The 16,591-nt window shown below is 42.5% G+C and overlaps 1 protein-coding gene across 1 annotated transcript in view; it reads left to right on the top strand.

Annotated features, from left to right (window-relative positions):
* The window catches only part of znf277 (zinc finger protein 277), a 77,391-nt gene that overhangs the window by 52,075 nt on the left and 8,725 nt on the right, over positions 1-16,591 (top strand). The window contains exons 9-11 of the mRNA XM_068050579.1: positions 3,607-3,703; positions 7,659-7,701; positions 14,017-14,191. Coding sequence (XP_067906680.1) covers positions 3,607-3,703; positions 7,659-7,701; positions 14,017-14,191 — 315 coding nt within the window. The remainder of the gene's footprint in view (positions 1-3,606; positions 3,704-7,658; positions 7,702-14,016; positions 14,192-16,591) is intronic.

The following is a 16,591-nucleotide window of genomic DNA, read 5'->3' as shown; positions in this document are numbered from 1 at the left end:
CCCTATTCATGCCTCAGAAAATAATATAACCATAACTCGTAGCAATTTCATAGTGATTCATAACTCATTAACTAGCCATTTACTGTAAATTAATCAGTTTAGTTCTAGTACAGAAAGCCAGTTGGTCAAAGACGATACTGGAGCCAATCTTTACTCAGTCTTATATTTATTTACAGAGTGAAACATTACAAGCATATACCGCCTAACTCAACCACACACTGTTTCAGAAAGCATCTCTCAATGTCAAATAAAAACTTAATTAATGCCTCCAACTGCATATAATTAAACACAATTGATATACAATTGACAAGTTTTATTCATTCACAAAGCAGAAATTGTCAGCAGAGCACAGATGCCTGGTTCTTGAGTGCTTGTATCCATACACTTTTATTACTGGCAAAGTAATTTTTATAATTTCGGTAAAATTCTTAATGCATTCATTATTCAAAAAATATTGCAGAATTGAAAGTATTTAGGACAATCAAAGGCAACTCTAGTGAGGGAAAGATGCAGTTAGAATTTTACCTTATTGGCTGGCAGAACAAAAATATTTTCAGAAATTATAGTGTGGCATGTCTGAGAATTCCATTACTGAATATGTGCTCCAGGAGCCCAGGCCAGAATTTTACAGCCTCCCAACGAGCGGGCTGTTGGTTGGTGGGGGGGTGAGGGGTGGTGGGGAGTGGTCGTAAAATTCAGGGGGGGGAGGGGTGGTGGGGAGACGGGGGGAGGTGCTGTTCCTGACTCCTTCCCACCCTTGCTGCAATTTTATGCACGGTGGCAGTAGCGAGAAACAGCCCGCTCGCCTCAGGCTAACAGTGGCCAATTAATGAACAGCAAAGGCCCCAAGAACACCACCAGGTAAAACCTAGCGGCCCTGCTGGCTTGGGGGGGTGGTGCCCTCCTGATCGGGCACCTTGTGCCCCACGGAGGGTCGCCCTGAAGCTCCAACCGCCCCCACCACACAACACTCCATCTTCCCCAATCGACCCCCACCTTGCCTCGCTGGTGCCCGGCCGGTTGTCCCCGGCGAGGTCCCAATAACTTACTGTATTCTGGGGCCATATTTCCTCTTGCTTCCAACGGCTGGGTGTAGCCCAGCAGTGGCTACCACTCCCGGTGGTGCTGTTGGGACTAAGAGCTGCTGGCCTGCAGCTCCATTAGATGGGACTTCCTGCCTCAAGTTGGTGTAAGTCCCACCCAAGATCAATTTGAGTGCCTGGGGAGCGTAAAATCCCAGCTGTGGGGAACAGGGAGAGAGAAAGGGTGGGGCACAGAGATGGGGGGAAACAACACAGAGAGGGGGGAAAACACGGAGAGAGAGAGACTGAGAGAGATCAAGATCACTGCTGACAGATGGACATCTATCCAGAATACTCCACATCACTACATGTGTGCGGGCAGACATTGACTACTTGTGCAAGCAAAAAAAGACCAGGTATCTCATTAAATCAGTGTTCAACATAGTGCTGAAAAAATAAGTCTATATATTAATCTTCTCATTTAAAGCTTCTTCACAAAAATGCACAGTTGTTGTTTTGATAAATTTTTAATGCCTTTATCTTTACGAAATTTTCTCACCGCCTGGCACCCCCCCCCCGCCCAACCATGTAAGACAAAATTTGTAATGTGGCCCCCACACACGAAAAGATTTGACAACACTTGAGTTACATCATGGCTTTTCTGTACCTCAACTCCATTTATCTACCTTTGATCCATACCCTTAGATTTTACCCGATAAAAATCTTGTCAATCTCCGTCTTGAAAATCTCAATTGACCTGGCATCCACAGCCCTCTGGGGCAGAGAGTTCTAGATTTCCATTGCTCCTGTGTGGAATAAGTACTTCCTGATTTCACTCTTAAATACCCTTTTCACTCTTAAATGGCCTAGCTCTAATTTTAAGATTATGCTGTTGTCTAGATTCTCTCATCAGAGGAAATGGTTTCTCTGAATCTGCTTTATCAAATCACTTCTTAATTTTAAACCTCTTACTGAATTCACCTTTGACACTCAATGGAATAGAAGTCAAGTTTATGTGACCTGACCTAATATTTTAACCGTGTAAGGTCCGGTATAATTCTGGTGGATTTACACTGTACCACTTTCACAGCCAATGTATCTTTCCTGAGGTTCAGTGTCCAGATCTGAACGTAGTACTTCAAGGCTCTGCACAACTGAGGCATCACTTCCTTACTTTTGAATTCCAGCCTCCTTGATTTGAAAACCAACATTCTATTAGCCTTTTTGATTACTTTTTGTACCTGTGCACTAGCTTTTAGTGAGTTGTGTACATGGACACATAAATCCCTTTGCTTCTCCACAGTTCCTAGTCTCTCACCATTAAGAAAATACGTTGTATTTTTGTTGTTTTCAGATCTAAAGTAGATGACCTCTCATTTCCACATATTAATCTTCATCTACCATAGTTTTTTCCTTCTCATTTAGTCTATCTGCCCATCTGTAACTTCCTTTTTCCATGTACGCAACTTACTTAGCGTCATCTGTAAACCTGGATATAGAACTCTCTCATTCTTCTTGAGTCGTTAATTTATACGGTGAAATGTTGAGGCCCCAGTACTTGGGGAACACCATTTGTTACATTTCAACTGAGTGGCTTGCTAGGCCAGATTGCATACAGGTGACTGACTTCCTTCTTGAGGATGTTAGTGAGCCTGTTGGATTTTTTTTCACGGCGGTATAGAGGTTTTATTGGTTACTGGTGTTGGTGCACAAATTAGATTTATTAAATTCAGTTTCACAATTTGCCATGCGATTTGAATTCATTACCTCTGGGTTACTTGTTGAGTATCATGACCATTCTACTACTTGCCAGTCATTACGTTATTAGAAGGCACCAAGAAAACACAAGGGTAAAGATCAGAGGGAGCGTCAACAATAAGCATATCCCTCAATTCCTAGTGTCTGGCTCAAGAGAACCATTGGTGGAGAACTGGGATCAGGTTTCAGGGCCACAGTTGGTGCATAGTTTGTGGAGAGCGAGGAATAGATAGGTACATGAAAGGAAACCTTTGTTGCCACTTTTTTTTGTGAGGAAGTCATACTTCTCATTCAGCAGCTCACAAACTATGTCACAAGAGCGCTGCTCGTCAGTGAGACGGAAATAATAATACCCAATCAAAGGCTATAAAAATATTAATGTTTTATGGCTATGTGCTTATTGTCAATAAAATTGTTAAATTTCTGGATAATGAACTTAAGTTCATCACAAGTTTGTTGATTTGTTCAGAAGCCAAATGAGCAGCCAGTTTATTATAGTCATTTGTAATTTCTTTAATTTACTCTTGTATTGTTTATCCATTGACCTTGTTCTTTGTTTTGCCCAACAATAAAATTCATGAAAATAGATGTGTTCAAATATAAAATAGATTCTTGGGATGCCTTTCACATTAATTGGACCACGCAAGCAGGATAAGTTAATGTAACTAGTGACTATCTTGTATTGGACCTACAGTTGTCATTGTCCAACCATTGGTGATGTTTTACGTGGTATTTAATAGGAGCTTGGAGCAGGAGTAGGCTGTATTATTTAACATATAAATACGTTGTCTTTTTCTGTAGCTTTATTTTTACATTCTTTTTACAGTGATTGGTCAGATTGGCAAGGCCATCCAGTTTGTGCTGTTTGTCTCTTCTGTGAGAAAGCAAAAGATACAACTGAAAACCTGCAAGTTCACATGAAGGTAAAACTGAGTAAAAGAAAAGTATGAAATGTGTAATTTATCTGATGAGCAGTCACCAAACAAAATAACTTCTCGAGTACATGCCTCTGTCTTCATATTTAATGAAAGCACCACAGTAACCCACAGGATTTTATTGCATTCCCCTGATGACATTATCTAATAGTCAGCAATGGTTAAACATCTGTCTTTTTTAAATCAAATTAACATTTTTGGGGCAGAAGAAATATATAAATGTACTATAGTGGTTTCATCTAACCACACTTCAATTTATCTTGTGATAATAGGCTACTGTGTTTTTTTAAAAAAGTTCAGCTTTCATTATTATTGCTTTTAGTGAGATGATTATAGATGAAGCATTTTGTATCTGAGCTGGTTAACGAACAACTTTTATTGTACACAACAGAGTTTAAAGATTTTTAAAATTTTTTTTTCTCTGCCGTGCATCATCTCTGACTAGAAGGGGCAGTGGGCAACTTGCTCCTAGGTCACATAATCTAACGCACATCGCTAAAAGTAACATTAGAATGGCATATAAGGGGGAGTTCCCTTCCAAAATTGTATGGGATCATGATGCAGAATTATGGAAAATTCAGATAAGGAGACTATGACCAACTCACTGACCCAAACAGGATTTCCTTGCCTCTAGGGACTGCTACTGACCACTCCTTGCCTCTCCAACATATGCTAAGGAAGACAGGTCCCAGATCCCTGACATATTGCACTTCCATGCGCCCCACTTAAAGAATAGTGCACCACAGAAGATGGACATTCGGCCTATCAAGTTTTGCTTCCCAAGGCTGCCATGTGGAATACCTTAGGAAATGGTGGCATAGGCACTGCATATTCCTAATGGAGGGAGAGGCCCTGACGTTAACTCTTTCTGTTGGCCCAGCACTTAACTGCTGAAGGCCTCAGTCAACACCAAGATCTCCATTGGGAGTCTTAATCCTAAATTTTGGAGTGCTTCTGCCCCTTTCAGGTCCCTCACTGAATTTTCTGGTACTGCAACAGCATCTCTGCTGTTGTACCACCAGTTTCATCAGTTGCACTGGCAGGCTGCCTCTTGATGGTGGGACTCCCACTGTGAATGAACCCCAATCCAGGAACATGGGTTGGGGTTGGGTGGATACGGAGGGGTGAATGGAAGTCCTACTCTGCTGGAGCTTTCCCCCACCACACCCAATGAAACCATTGCAACCCCACGAAGAGAAAAAAAATCAGCAGGCTCAGACCCCACTCTGCATTCTCACCCTTAGCACAGAGTTAAGTATTGTACCTTAGTCATGAAACTGAATGGCATTTCTACAGAAAAAAATACACAGCACTTTGGAAAATTTAAGAAAAGTACTAAAAGGGAATAAAATATAGTTAAAAAGGTAGTAATTGGTAGTTTAATATGTATTGGTTAACATCAATTAAATGTTGTCCCTACTGTGAATTTTGAAATAATTTAATTGCATCACTATTGTCATTTAATATTTTATAAGAACATTTTCTGAAATTGTTACATATTTAAAAATAAAATTAATATTAATATTGATGTTTTGAAGATATTAAAAGAGACTAGCTGTTTGGGAGGAGGTGTACAAAGGAGGGAATTAGTAGTATTGTGGATTATTTTCTTGCATCACCAGGTTTATGTCCAGCTGAGACCTTTGGGATGAAATATGAAGGTGTAGTGAAATGAGTTTGTTCAGATTCACCCTATTTGCTACTCCATACTGGACTTTGTGCAGGAGGTGGAGCTCCTGGCGCCAGGCCAAAACTTCAGGGGGAACCCCACCTCTGCAATTTTTTTCACACCCTCGGAGCAATCTTCTAGTCTATTGGGGGGTCAAGGTTTAAGGAGGCGGGAACCCATCCCTTTAAAAAGTTTATCGAGTTGGGATCCTGCCTCCAAGAGCTGCCGGCCCTGTGATTGGCCAGGAGCGGTGGTCACTGCCAGTACTGCAGAGGCCTCTGATCCAGGCCCAGCTGGAGCCCTGGACAAGAGGTAAGTGAGGTGAGTTCGTCGGAGCCAGTCCGGAAGGCCCCAACGTGGGAGAGTGGGCGTTTGGTCCGGGGGAGGGGCATCCCAGGAGGTACAATGGTTCACAGTGGGGGGTCCTTCGTGGGCCACAAATTGACCACGAAGAAGGGACACCCACTCCCCTGCCCCACCCCCACAAGCCTGCAGGGAGTGCGCCTCGTTTTCCAAGGCGTCCTCCCCATACGGTGGAGACACCCCACCCCCAACCACTGACAGGATTCCAGTGGCAGCAGGAAGAAGCCTTTCTTGGCCTCGCCGTCAGCCTATCCCGCCCCCAGGAGAATTAGAATCGGGTCTGGGTGTCGAGTTCCATGGTGGGCAATTCTGCCCCGATTTTCCGGCCACCCCACCGAGCCCTGTAACCTGCCGTCGGGATGGGAACAAAATCCAGCCTAGCATAACAGCTGTCCATAAATTCGCAGAATTCATTCTGTGAGGTCCATAAGGATTGTTGCACATTCATTGACAGCATTGTATAAATGGGTGGTTGATGGTCGGCACAGACTCGGTGGGTCAAAGGGCCTGTTTCAGTGCTGTATCTCTAAACTAAACTAAACTAAACTTCATAAGAACATAAGAAATAGGAGCAGGAGTAGGCCATTCGGTCCCTCGTGCCTGCTCTGCCATTCATAGAAAACCCTGCTCCCAGACATTACATTTTAAGTGTTATCAAGAACATGGCTACAGCATCCACATCTCAGTACATCTAATAGTTCATTGAAACTACTCTAATAAACTCTGGCTCATCTCACCATAGTAAAAAGAAATAGTCAGGTACTTCAATGAAAGTACCCCAAAAATGGAAAAATATACCATTACTTATAAATTACACTGTTTAGCTTTTGAAATGCAAATGCAAAAAATTATTATTTTATTAACTTAAAAATGTACTTAATTTAAGCTACTAGGGGGATAAATTTGTTCACGCAGTGCAGCCTCAGACTTTTGTAATAAAAACGAGAAATGCTGGAACCACTCAGCAGGTCTGGCAGCATCTGTGAAAAGAGAAGCAGAGTTAACGTTTCGGGTCAGTGACCCTTCTTCGGAACTGACTTCCGAAGAAGGGTCACTGACCCGAAACGTTAACTCTGCTTCTCTTTTCACAGATGCTGCCAGACCTGCTGAGTGGTTCCAGCATTTCTTGTTTTTATTTCAGATTTCCAGCATCCGCAGTATTTTGCTTTCATTTCAAACTTTTGTAGTTTCCCCAAGGACGGACTGCACCATGCGTCGTTACCTGCACGGCCCTCGCAATGTTCCTCATTGACATCATTGAAGAAAGACAAATTTTTCCCGTTAGAAATTTTGTGCAGAATAATTGTTGAGAATTTTTAGAGTGGTATCAATGAACTAGTTACTAACATAGCATATCAGTTAAGTTTCTGTAAATTAACTGTTTACATGTAGAAAATAATATTCCAAATATTTGAATTACTAATTTATTCCATCATTGTTTATGACCCATTCCTCCTCCTCCTTTGTAGAATTTCTATTATGCAAAGTTTTGGATTTAAGAAATTAAAACAATGTAAAATTTGCTGTTAAGTTAGAATCTAACTTCTGAAGCCCATGTCCTGAAGAAATGGGTTTTGATTGTTTTTTGTTAACATTTGACCTAATCTCTTTAACGGTCATGATAAATTCAGGGGTTTGTGAAGTGCTACTCTGTAAATATCCCAACTGTTTGTAAAATTATACATTTATACCTAATGTTGCATAGATGACTATAAATATAACAGGAAACTGGAGAAAGATGATTTGTTCTGGCAATCACACTGATTGACATTCAACTGCGTAAATATATTTGGAATTTTATCAGGGTGTGGTATCAGTGCAATTTTCATCTACAAATACTTCAATTCTTAATGACTGCCATTGTACTTTTTAATGTTTTTTTGACATTAATCTGCCTATTCTGTTTTGTAGGTGGCTCATCGCTTTGACCTTCTGAAATTGAAGTCTGAAATGGGTATGTGCATTTTTTTTATACCTGTTGAATGTGCACACAGTATTCTATATTTCATCCTGGTGATATTTTCTGCTCTTAATTTACTGGCATTGGGATGGCATGGTGATGCAACTTGTTGAAATATGGAACATAAGTTCACACCCACAATCTTCCCATGTGGTGAGTTCCTGATCTCAACTGTGCTGCTCTGTGCAAGTGTTAAGTGGACATTGGGTGTTTCCCTACAATGAAGGAGGGAATGGCAGTTGCCCACTGTGCTCCATGGCTAGCCACTGGAAAATATGAGAGCAGTAGATCTCAGTGGATCCTCTTTGTGGCACTGAGACTTCCAGATGGAAAAGGAAAGGGATAAACAAAAAAAATTGCAAATGATAAATATACTATTTAAAATCATGCAACTCAATAGATGTCCTGATATAGGGTATTTCAAAATCTTTGTGCATTTTAAGTGTTTGTATGATAGTAATATGATAGTATTTATGTAGATATAAATAGATCCAGTTTTGCTCTTGTCCTGTTTTGAAAGAGTCCTGTGTGGATCATATTTAATATTTAATAAAAATACTAACAGTATTCCTGATCAGAACTGAGTGAGAATTTTCCTCATCATGACACAAAATGTTGCTCGTTCAGTTTTGACACCTGCTGTGAATGAAATCATCCAACTTTATTTATGTAATAGAACATATAAACAGAAAATGCTGAGCAGGTCAGGCACTCTCTGTGGAGAGAGAAACGGTTAATGTTTCAAACCTTTCGTCAGAACTGGAAAATGCTGCAGATGTAACAAGTTTAAAGCAAGTGCAGAGGCAGGGGAAGGGGAAGAAAGAAGAACAGGGAAGGTGTGTGATGGTGGGAAGGCAGGAGTGATTATATATAACAGCAGAATCATTACTGGAACCTGCTGTCCGAAGGAAATGGGAGCAGTGGTTATGATTTGAAATGGCTGCATTTGCTGACAATGCAACCACTAGGTGGCGCTGTACTGGCACATGTGCAAATGTAGCCTGTTTCACTATAACGTCACAGTCTGCGACATTCAAGCAGCTGCCAGGACTAAAGATGGCGCTGCTCAAATAATCACAGAAAGGCAACGTAAACCCATGGCAGCATGCAATGGCCGGAGAGAGCGGGCGGGGGAAGTGGGGAGAGAGCCGGAGAGGGTAGGTGGGGTGGGGAGTGGGGTGAGAGTGGCCTGTGGGGTGCTATGTCCCCGCTTCACCCCCCCCCCCACCACCTGCTCCCCCTCCCCGCCCCACCTGCTCCCCCTCCCCGCCCACCTGCTCCCCCGCCCCTACTCCCCCTCCCCGCTTCTCCCCCTTCCCCCTACCCTCTCCCCGCTTCCCCGTGTTATGTGATGATGTCATCTGCACATGCACCAACCAGTCCTGGCAGTTTGGAACGCCAAGCAGGAGCCCGTTAGTGCATGTGTGCAGCTTGGCGCAGTCTGATGGCATCTTCGGCCGGCTGCGTTGTCAGGAATCATTTTGATTTGAAATTGTTGAACTCAGTGAGTCTGGAAAGCTGTAAAGTGTCTAATCGAAAGATGAGGTGCTGATCCTCGAGCTTCCATTAACCTCCATTGAAACAGTGTTGGAGGCCAAGGACAATGAGGTCAGAATGGGACAAACAATCAACGTGCCAACTGACTGGAAGCTCAGGGTCGTGCTTGCAGACTGAAAGGAAGTGTTCAGCAAAGCAATCACCCAATCTGCATTTGGTCTCCCCAATATAGAGGAGACAAATCTTGAGCAGCAAATACAGTATATTAGATTAGATTAGAGATACAGCACTGAAACAGGCCCTTCGGCCCACCGAGTCTGTGCCGAACATCATCCACCCATTTATACTAATCCTACACTAATCCCACATTCCTACCAAACATCCCCACCTGTCCCTATATTTCCCTACCACCTACCTATACTAGTGACAATTTATAATGGTCAATTTACCTATCAACCTGCAAGTCTTTTGGCTTGTGGGAGGAAACCGGAGCACCCGGAGAAAACCCACACAGACACAGGGAGAACTTGCAAACTCCACACAGGCAGTACCCGGAATCGAACCCGGGTCCCTGGAGCTGTGAGGCTGCGGTGCTAACCACTGCGCCGCCCCAAAAATTAAATCATTAAATTGAAAGAAGTACAACTAAGTTGCTGTTTAACCTGGGAGGAGTGTTTATGGCCCTAGCCTGTGGGAAGGGAGGAGATGCAAGGGCAAGTGTTGCATCTCCTGTACTTGCAGATGTAAAGGAGCGGATGTTGGGTGATGTAAAATTGGGCCAGGGTGCCTCAGAGGGAACGGTCCCTGTGGAATGCTGAAAAGGAAGGGGAAGATGTGTTTGGTGATGGCATTGTGCTGGAGGTAGCAGAAATGGTGGTAGATAATCCATCGAATGTGGTGGCTGGTGGGGTGGAGGTTGAGGACAAGGGGAACCCCTATCATGGTTCTGGGAGAGAGGGGAAAGGATGAGGAAAGAAGTGTGGGAAATAGATTGGAAAAGGCCCATGTCCCTGTCATTCTCTGTCGCTTGGAATCCTTGGTTGAGGAAAAAGGAAGACGTATTGGAAGTTTTTTTTTATTTATTCGTTTATGGAGATGTGGGCGTCGCTGCTAGGACAGCATTTATTGCCCATCCCTAATTGCCCTTGAGAAGGCGAGCTGCCTTCTTGAACCGCTGCAGTCCATGTTAGGTAGGTACACAAACAGTGCTGTTAGGAAGGGAGTTCCAGGACTTTGACCCAGCGACAGTGAAGGATCAGCAAAATAGTTCCATGTCAGGATGGTGTGTGGCTTGGAGGAGAACCTGCAGGTGGTGGTGTTCCCGTGCATTTGCTGCCCTTGTTCTTCTACATGGTAGAGGTCGCGAATTTGGAAGGTGCTAAGAGCCTTGGTGCGTTGCTGCAGTGCATCTTGCAGATGGTACACACTGCTGTCACTGTGCATCGGTGGTGGAGGGAGTGAATGTTTGTGGATGGGGTGCCAATCAAGCGGGCTGCTTTGTCCTGGATGGTGTTGAGCTTCTTGTGTTGTTGGAGCTGCACCCATTCAGGCAAGTGGAGAGTATTCCATCACACTCCTAACTTGTGCCTTGTAGATGGTGGACAGGCTTTGGGGAGTCAGGAGGTGAGTTACTTGCCTCAGGATTCCTAGCCCCTGACCTGCTCTTGTAGCCATGGTATTTATGTGGCTGGTCCAGTTCAGTTTCTGGTCAATAGTAACCCCCAGGATGTTGATAGTGGGGATTCAGCAATTGTAATGCTATTGAATGTCAAGGGGAGATGGTTAGATTCTTGTTGGAGATGGTCATTGCCTGGCACTTGTTAGTTGCCACTTATCAACCCAAGCCTGAATACTGTCCAGGTCTTGCTGCATTTCTACACAGACTGCTTCAGTACCTGAGGAGTCGTGAATGGTGCTGAACATTGTGCAGTCATCAGCGAAGATCCTCATTTCTGAACTTATGACTGAAGGAAGGTCATTGATGAAGCAGCTGAAGATGGCTGGGCCTAGGACACTACCCTGAGTAACTCCTGTAGTGATGTCTTGGAGCTGAGATAATTGACCTCTGACAACTACAACCATCTTCCTTTGCGCTAGGTATGACTCCAACCAGCGGAGAGTATTTCCCCTGATTCCCATCTACTCCAGTTTTGCTAGGGCTCCTTGATGCCATACTCGGTCAAATGCTGCCTTGATGTCAAGGGCAGTCACTCTCACCTCACTTCTTGACTTCAGCTCTTTTGTCCATGTTTGAACCAAGACTGTAATGAGGTCAGGAGCAGAGTGACCCTGATGGAACCCAAAGTGAGGAAGTTATTGCTAAGCAAGTGATGCTTGATGGCACTCTCAACGACACCTTCCATCATTTTACTGATCGAGAGTAGACTGATGGGCGGTAATTGGCCAGGTTGGACTTGTCCTGCTTTTTGTGTACAGGACGTACCTGGGCAATTTTCCATGTTGCCGGGTAGATGCTATTGTTGTAGCTGTACTGGAACAGCTCGCCTAGGGGTGTGGCAAGTTCTGGAGCACAGGTCTTCAGTACCATTGACGGAATATTGCCAGGGCCCATAATCTTTGCAGTATCCAGCGCCATCAGTCATTTTTATTTTTATTAATTTTATTTAGAGATACAGCACTGAAACAAGCCCTTTGGCCCACCGAGTCTGTGCCGACGAACAACCACCTATTTATGCTAACCCTACCACCTACATACACTAGGGGCAATTTACAATGGCCAATTTACCTAATACTATTGCCGGAATATTGTCAGGGCCCATAGCTTTTGCAGTATCCAGTGCCTTCAGTCATTTCTTGATATCACGTGGAGTGAATCGAATTAGCTGAAGACTGGCATCTGTGATGCTGGGGACTTCAGGAGGAGGCCGAGATGGATCATCCACTCGGCCCTTCTGGCTGAAGATTTTTGTAATGGTACTAGTATAGAAGGTACATTGTAATTGTAGTGGTAGAGAAGGTGACATTGCAGAACAGATGCAAAAGAGATGGAGAAACTGGGAGAATGGAATAGTGTCCTTGCAGGAGCAGGTTGGGAGAAATTGTAATCAAGCTAGCTATGGGAATCAGTGGGTTTATAGTAAACATTAGTTGACAGCCTAACCCCAGAAATGGAGATAGAGAAGTTGTGGAAGGGAAGAGTCAGAGCTAAACCATGCGAAGGCAAGGGAAGGTTGGAAATTTCAAGCATAAGTGGTGAAATTTTCCCACGTTAAAAATACTAACACACTTCTAATATACTGACAAACCCTATTGTCTCAAAACGAGATGGTAGTTCTGATTTTAACAGGTGGCAAGGCAGGTAGCAAACTGTCTTAACTTCAACAGCATAAGGTTTGGGAAATTTTAACTTCCAGGTTCTTCTCTGCATGCCTCCTAAATTGGCAGGAAGTGGCAGCTGGCCACCAGGCTGGCACACAATGTCAGGAGGTCTCCACAGGCCCTTTCCACTCAGATAAGTCTCGAGGAGAGGATTTGGGCAGAGCTCAGGGCAGATGAGGCCTAAATTTCCCTTGTGGGCCTTGCTCCTTCTGGCTCCACAAGGCATGTATATTAGAACATAAAAAGGCTTGCCTATTAGGGTTTCTTCAAGTCCCAATTCCTTCCCTGTAGGTTGGCCTAGTGGGATAGCCACAATCTCTTCCTTGTTCATACCCATGTTTAAAATGGCAGTTGGGCTACGATGATATAATTGCAGTTCAATCTGCATATTTCTCGAAGGGCCCAGCTAGTTTCTGGCCTGTCAGAAGAGCAGATTAAAATCGTAGATTGTGGGACCGGTGTAGAATGTCAGCTGGTGTATTGCAAGGAAAATTTTAATTGCCAGCTCAAACCAAGCAGGCAGGGTTAAAATCATCCTTCAAATGTGAGAAATATAATTCTTTTTAACTACTCATCTATATTCCTTGTTGCCCAAAATTAACTTTGTAGCAACATTATCATATAAATCGACCTGAAAATACCTTTTAGGCCAAATAAGTAAGAAAAAAACTTCAAATCTGACACAGTTCAATAAAATCCCAAGTTCAATTCTTGATCTTTCCTGAGTTAACTGATTTCATCAGGGATACTTGTAGAGATGGTACAGATGGCCTCAGCACCACCTGGGTTAGGACAGGAGAAAAAATAGCCAGTCTGTTAATTGTGTTTAATCAAATGCAGGTGGAGGGTGGTAATTAGGGTCTGTCTTGAGTATATATGTGGAGGCACTTACTGAAACTGTGAAGCTTTGAATGAGGAGCTGCATGTTTGTAATCTTTTTACTTTGTAAAATAATTGCAAGACTGAGTAAAGATTGGATCCAGCATAATCCTTCGCCAAGAAGCTTTTTTGGAGTATAACAGTGCTTCAGCTCCTTACCGATATCTAGTGATGTCTCTTGAAAGTGTGTTGAGCGAGGATAAGATTGGGCTCAGTTGTGATGTCTCCATAGTCATTGTCACCTGTGATTTTAGTGAATGTTGTGTTTGTAATGAAACAAACTTATAAGTTCTTTGGCGTTTTAGCAAAATATGTCTGGAAATATTTAATTGTCTGCTATAAAATTTAATCTCCAAAAGTTCTGAGGAAAGCTTGAGTAATCTTATAAACAAACAGCGTTCAAATTTAAGAACATTACAGGATCGACTTGATGGATCAGCTGGTCTTTTCGTGTGATTTTTCATATGTTCATATTTTTACTGCTCATTTGAAGTGCATTATAACATTCTGTGGACAGTAAGAACTTTTTGGAGCTGGAAAATATTTTATCTTGAATATGCAAGACAAATATATCAATGTTTTCACTTTTCACAGGTTTAAACTTCTACCAGCAGGTCAAATTAGTAAATTTTATCAGAAGAGCAATTCACCAGTGTCGATGCAACAAGTGTGGAGAAACGTTTACCTCAAAAGCAGAGGTTGTAAGTCATTTGACTGAAACAAACCACATTATGTCACTGCTAGACAGGTCTGCCTGGGATCAACCACAGTAAGTGTTAAATGCAAATAGTTTAATTACTTTCCAATACTGTTAATTCTGCAGAACTTTTCCCCAAATCTTTTCAATATACTTCATAGTATTCATCATCACTGGGTCGATATCCTGGAATTTCCGACTTGACAGGTATAGTAGAATAGTCATTATGTTCATGGACAAGTAATCCAGAGGCTCGGACTAATCTTCTGGAGATGGAATCCCACCACAGCAGTTGGGGAATTTAAATTCAGTTAATTAAATACATATGAAATAAAAAGCTGGTACCAGTAATGGTGACCACGAAACTACTGGATTGTTGTACAAACCCAACTGGTTCACTACTGCCCTTTAGGGAATAAATAATGCCACACTTACCCGGTCTGACCTATTTGTGACTCCACACCCACAATTACCGTCTGAAGTGGCCTAGCAAGCGACTCAATTGTGTCAAAAGAACTACAAAACTCTGCAATCTGCAGTGGTTCAAGAAGGCAGCTCACTACCATCTTTGTAGGGCAACTATGAATGGACAATAAATGTGGCCTTTTACACCTCCCATATCCTTGAAACAAATAATAAAATTAAAATTAATTAATTTGGTATGTTACAGCCACGTGGTGAAGGGTGTGAATGGGTCCCACTGTTCAGCTCCCACGTGACTGCAGCAAGTGTCTTTATTATTATGGTTTTAACTACTTGTCAATAAACAGAACTACAGGTTTTCTTTTAGGTTTAAAACAGAAAATCAGTTATTTATTGAGCAATACACCTTATCCCGAAATTGGCACAACTGCATCCACTTACGCATTCACTCGCTCGTGCGCGCACACAAGAAGAGACAGAGAGGAAAAGGGGTAAGTGGTTTGAAGTGAGGTAGGGGAGTTTTGGGGTTCACAGTAACTTGTTAAATCTTCTTGGAGGTCACTTTCTATAACCTTACAGGCCTGGATTGTTTGTAGATTTCCCTGTTGACTGAATGTTCAGTCTGAAGACAGGGGATCACTTCCAGTTCTGTGCTGCACAAGTTGACTTGTAGAACTCACAACAGGGCTCCTTTTTGGTGTGCTGGATTTTCTCCCAGCTTCCAACTGGACAGGCTTTGGTGATGTTTTGTCCTGATCCTCTTACTGTCTCTCTCTAGAGGGCTACATTTTAAAGCCTGAAGTCTATCATATCTTGCCTCTGTTGGGAGACATGGATCTTCTTCCCTGTGGTGACTGACAATGGCCAGTACGCCGCTACTTCATGCCACCTTTATTTCAGAAGAACTGATTCAATTCAAAAATGTCTCTTGGTGGGTTCAGGATGGGTGTAATTGACACCTCTTAGCTTTGGAATTTATCCTTCTGTCCTTGCCAGAAAGTATGACAGTTTGAATGTACAAAGCCACGTCTTTTGACCTTCAACGGACATTTTGAAGCACATTGTCTACTTTTTTTTTTAAAAGAAAAATCCAATTTTATAACTCAGTTTGAGTTCTTGTATTTTCAATCACTGTACTTCACGTGAGCCAACAGGTAACTAACAATGGAAATCTTCGAGACTATAGTATTCTCTATAAACAAAAAAAATGCTCATATACCTGCAGTTTTAAGTATGTGCTGATTTGCTTGGGTATAGTGGTGACAAAAGATACAAATAAGAATAGACCAGTAGGTCCACTTTATCTCATCCATCTTGAAAGGTTTTCTGTCCTCCAAAAACATTAAATTACTGTAGGTTTTTCATCTCCACTACCCTATTTGGAAATGTGTTCCATATGTCGATAACTCTTCTTCTGAAGAACTTCCTGGCATCAGCCCTAAATTTGCCATTTTTAAAGTTTGACCTTGTGCCCTTTTAACTTCTGTCATGGTTTAAGTTTTAAGGAATGTTCCAGGTTTCTGTTCTGTAATCTTTTCTTCATATTGTTACGGCCATGTTCTGAGGGATTTGGGTGGTTCCCACTGTTGAACTCCCACCTGACTGCAGCAAGTATGTTTTGTTATTAGGGTTTAACACCTTGGTGTTTTATTGGTCAATAAACAGACAGCGGCAGGTTTTCTCTTAGGTTTAAAGCATAAAATCAGTTATTTATTGATCAATATGCCTTAACCTGAAATTGTTGCAATTGCATCCACTCACATACACACATACAACAAGAGATAGATAGAGAGGAAAAGGGGTAAGCAGTTATAAATGGGGTTAGGTTTCAGGGGTCACGATAAACCTGTTGAATTCTCTCTCAAGTCAGGTTCTCGTTGGTTGCAGGTGTCTCTTGTTACGAGGATTTTATTTTATATTGAAAACTTCGGATTCTGTGGTTTTAAAAACTGAAAAAGGATTTCAGTGGACATTGAGACACCTGCAAATAATGGAACTTTATGGATGTTTTGAAAGGAAGTTCAACCAAAGCTGAACTGGTAAACAAGG

This window comes from Heterodontus francisci, chromosome 18 (assembly GCF_036365525.1).
Source record: "Heterodontus francisci isolate sHetFra1 chromosome 18, sHetFra1.hap1, whole genome shotgun sequence".
NCBI classification, from domain to species: domain Eukaryota; kingdom Metazoa; phylum Chordata; class Chondrichthyes; order Heterodontiformes; family Heterodontidae; genus Heterodontus; species Heterodontus francisci.
This window is presented reverse-complemented; position numbering and strand designations above follow the sequence as displayed.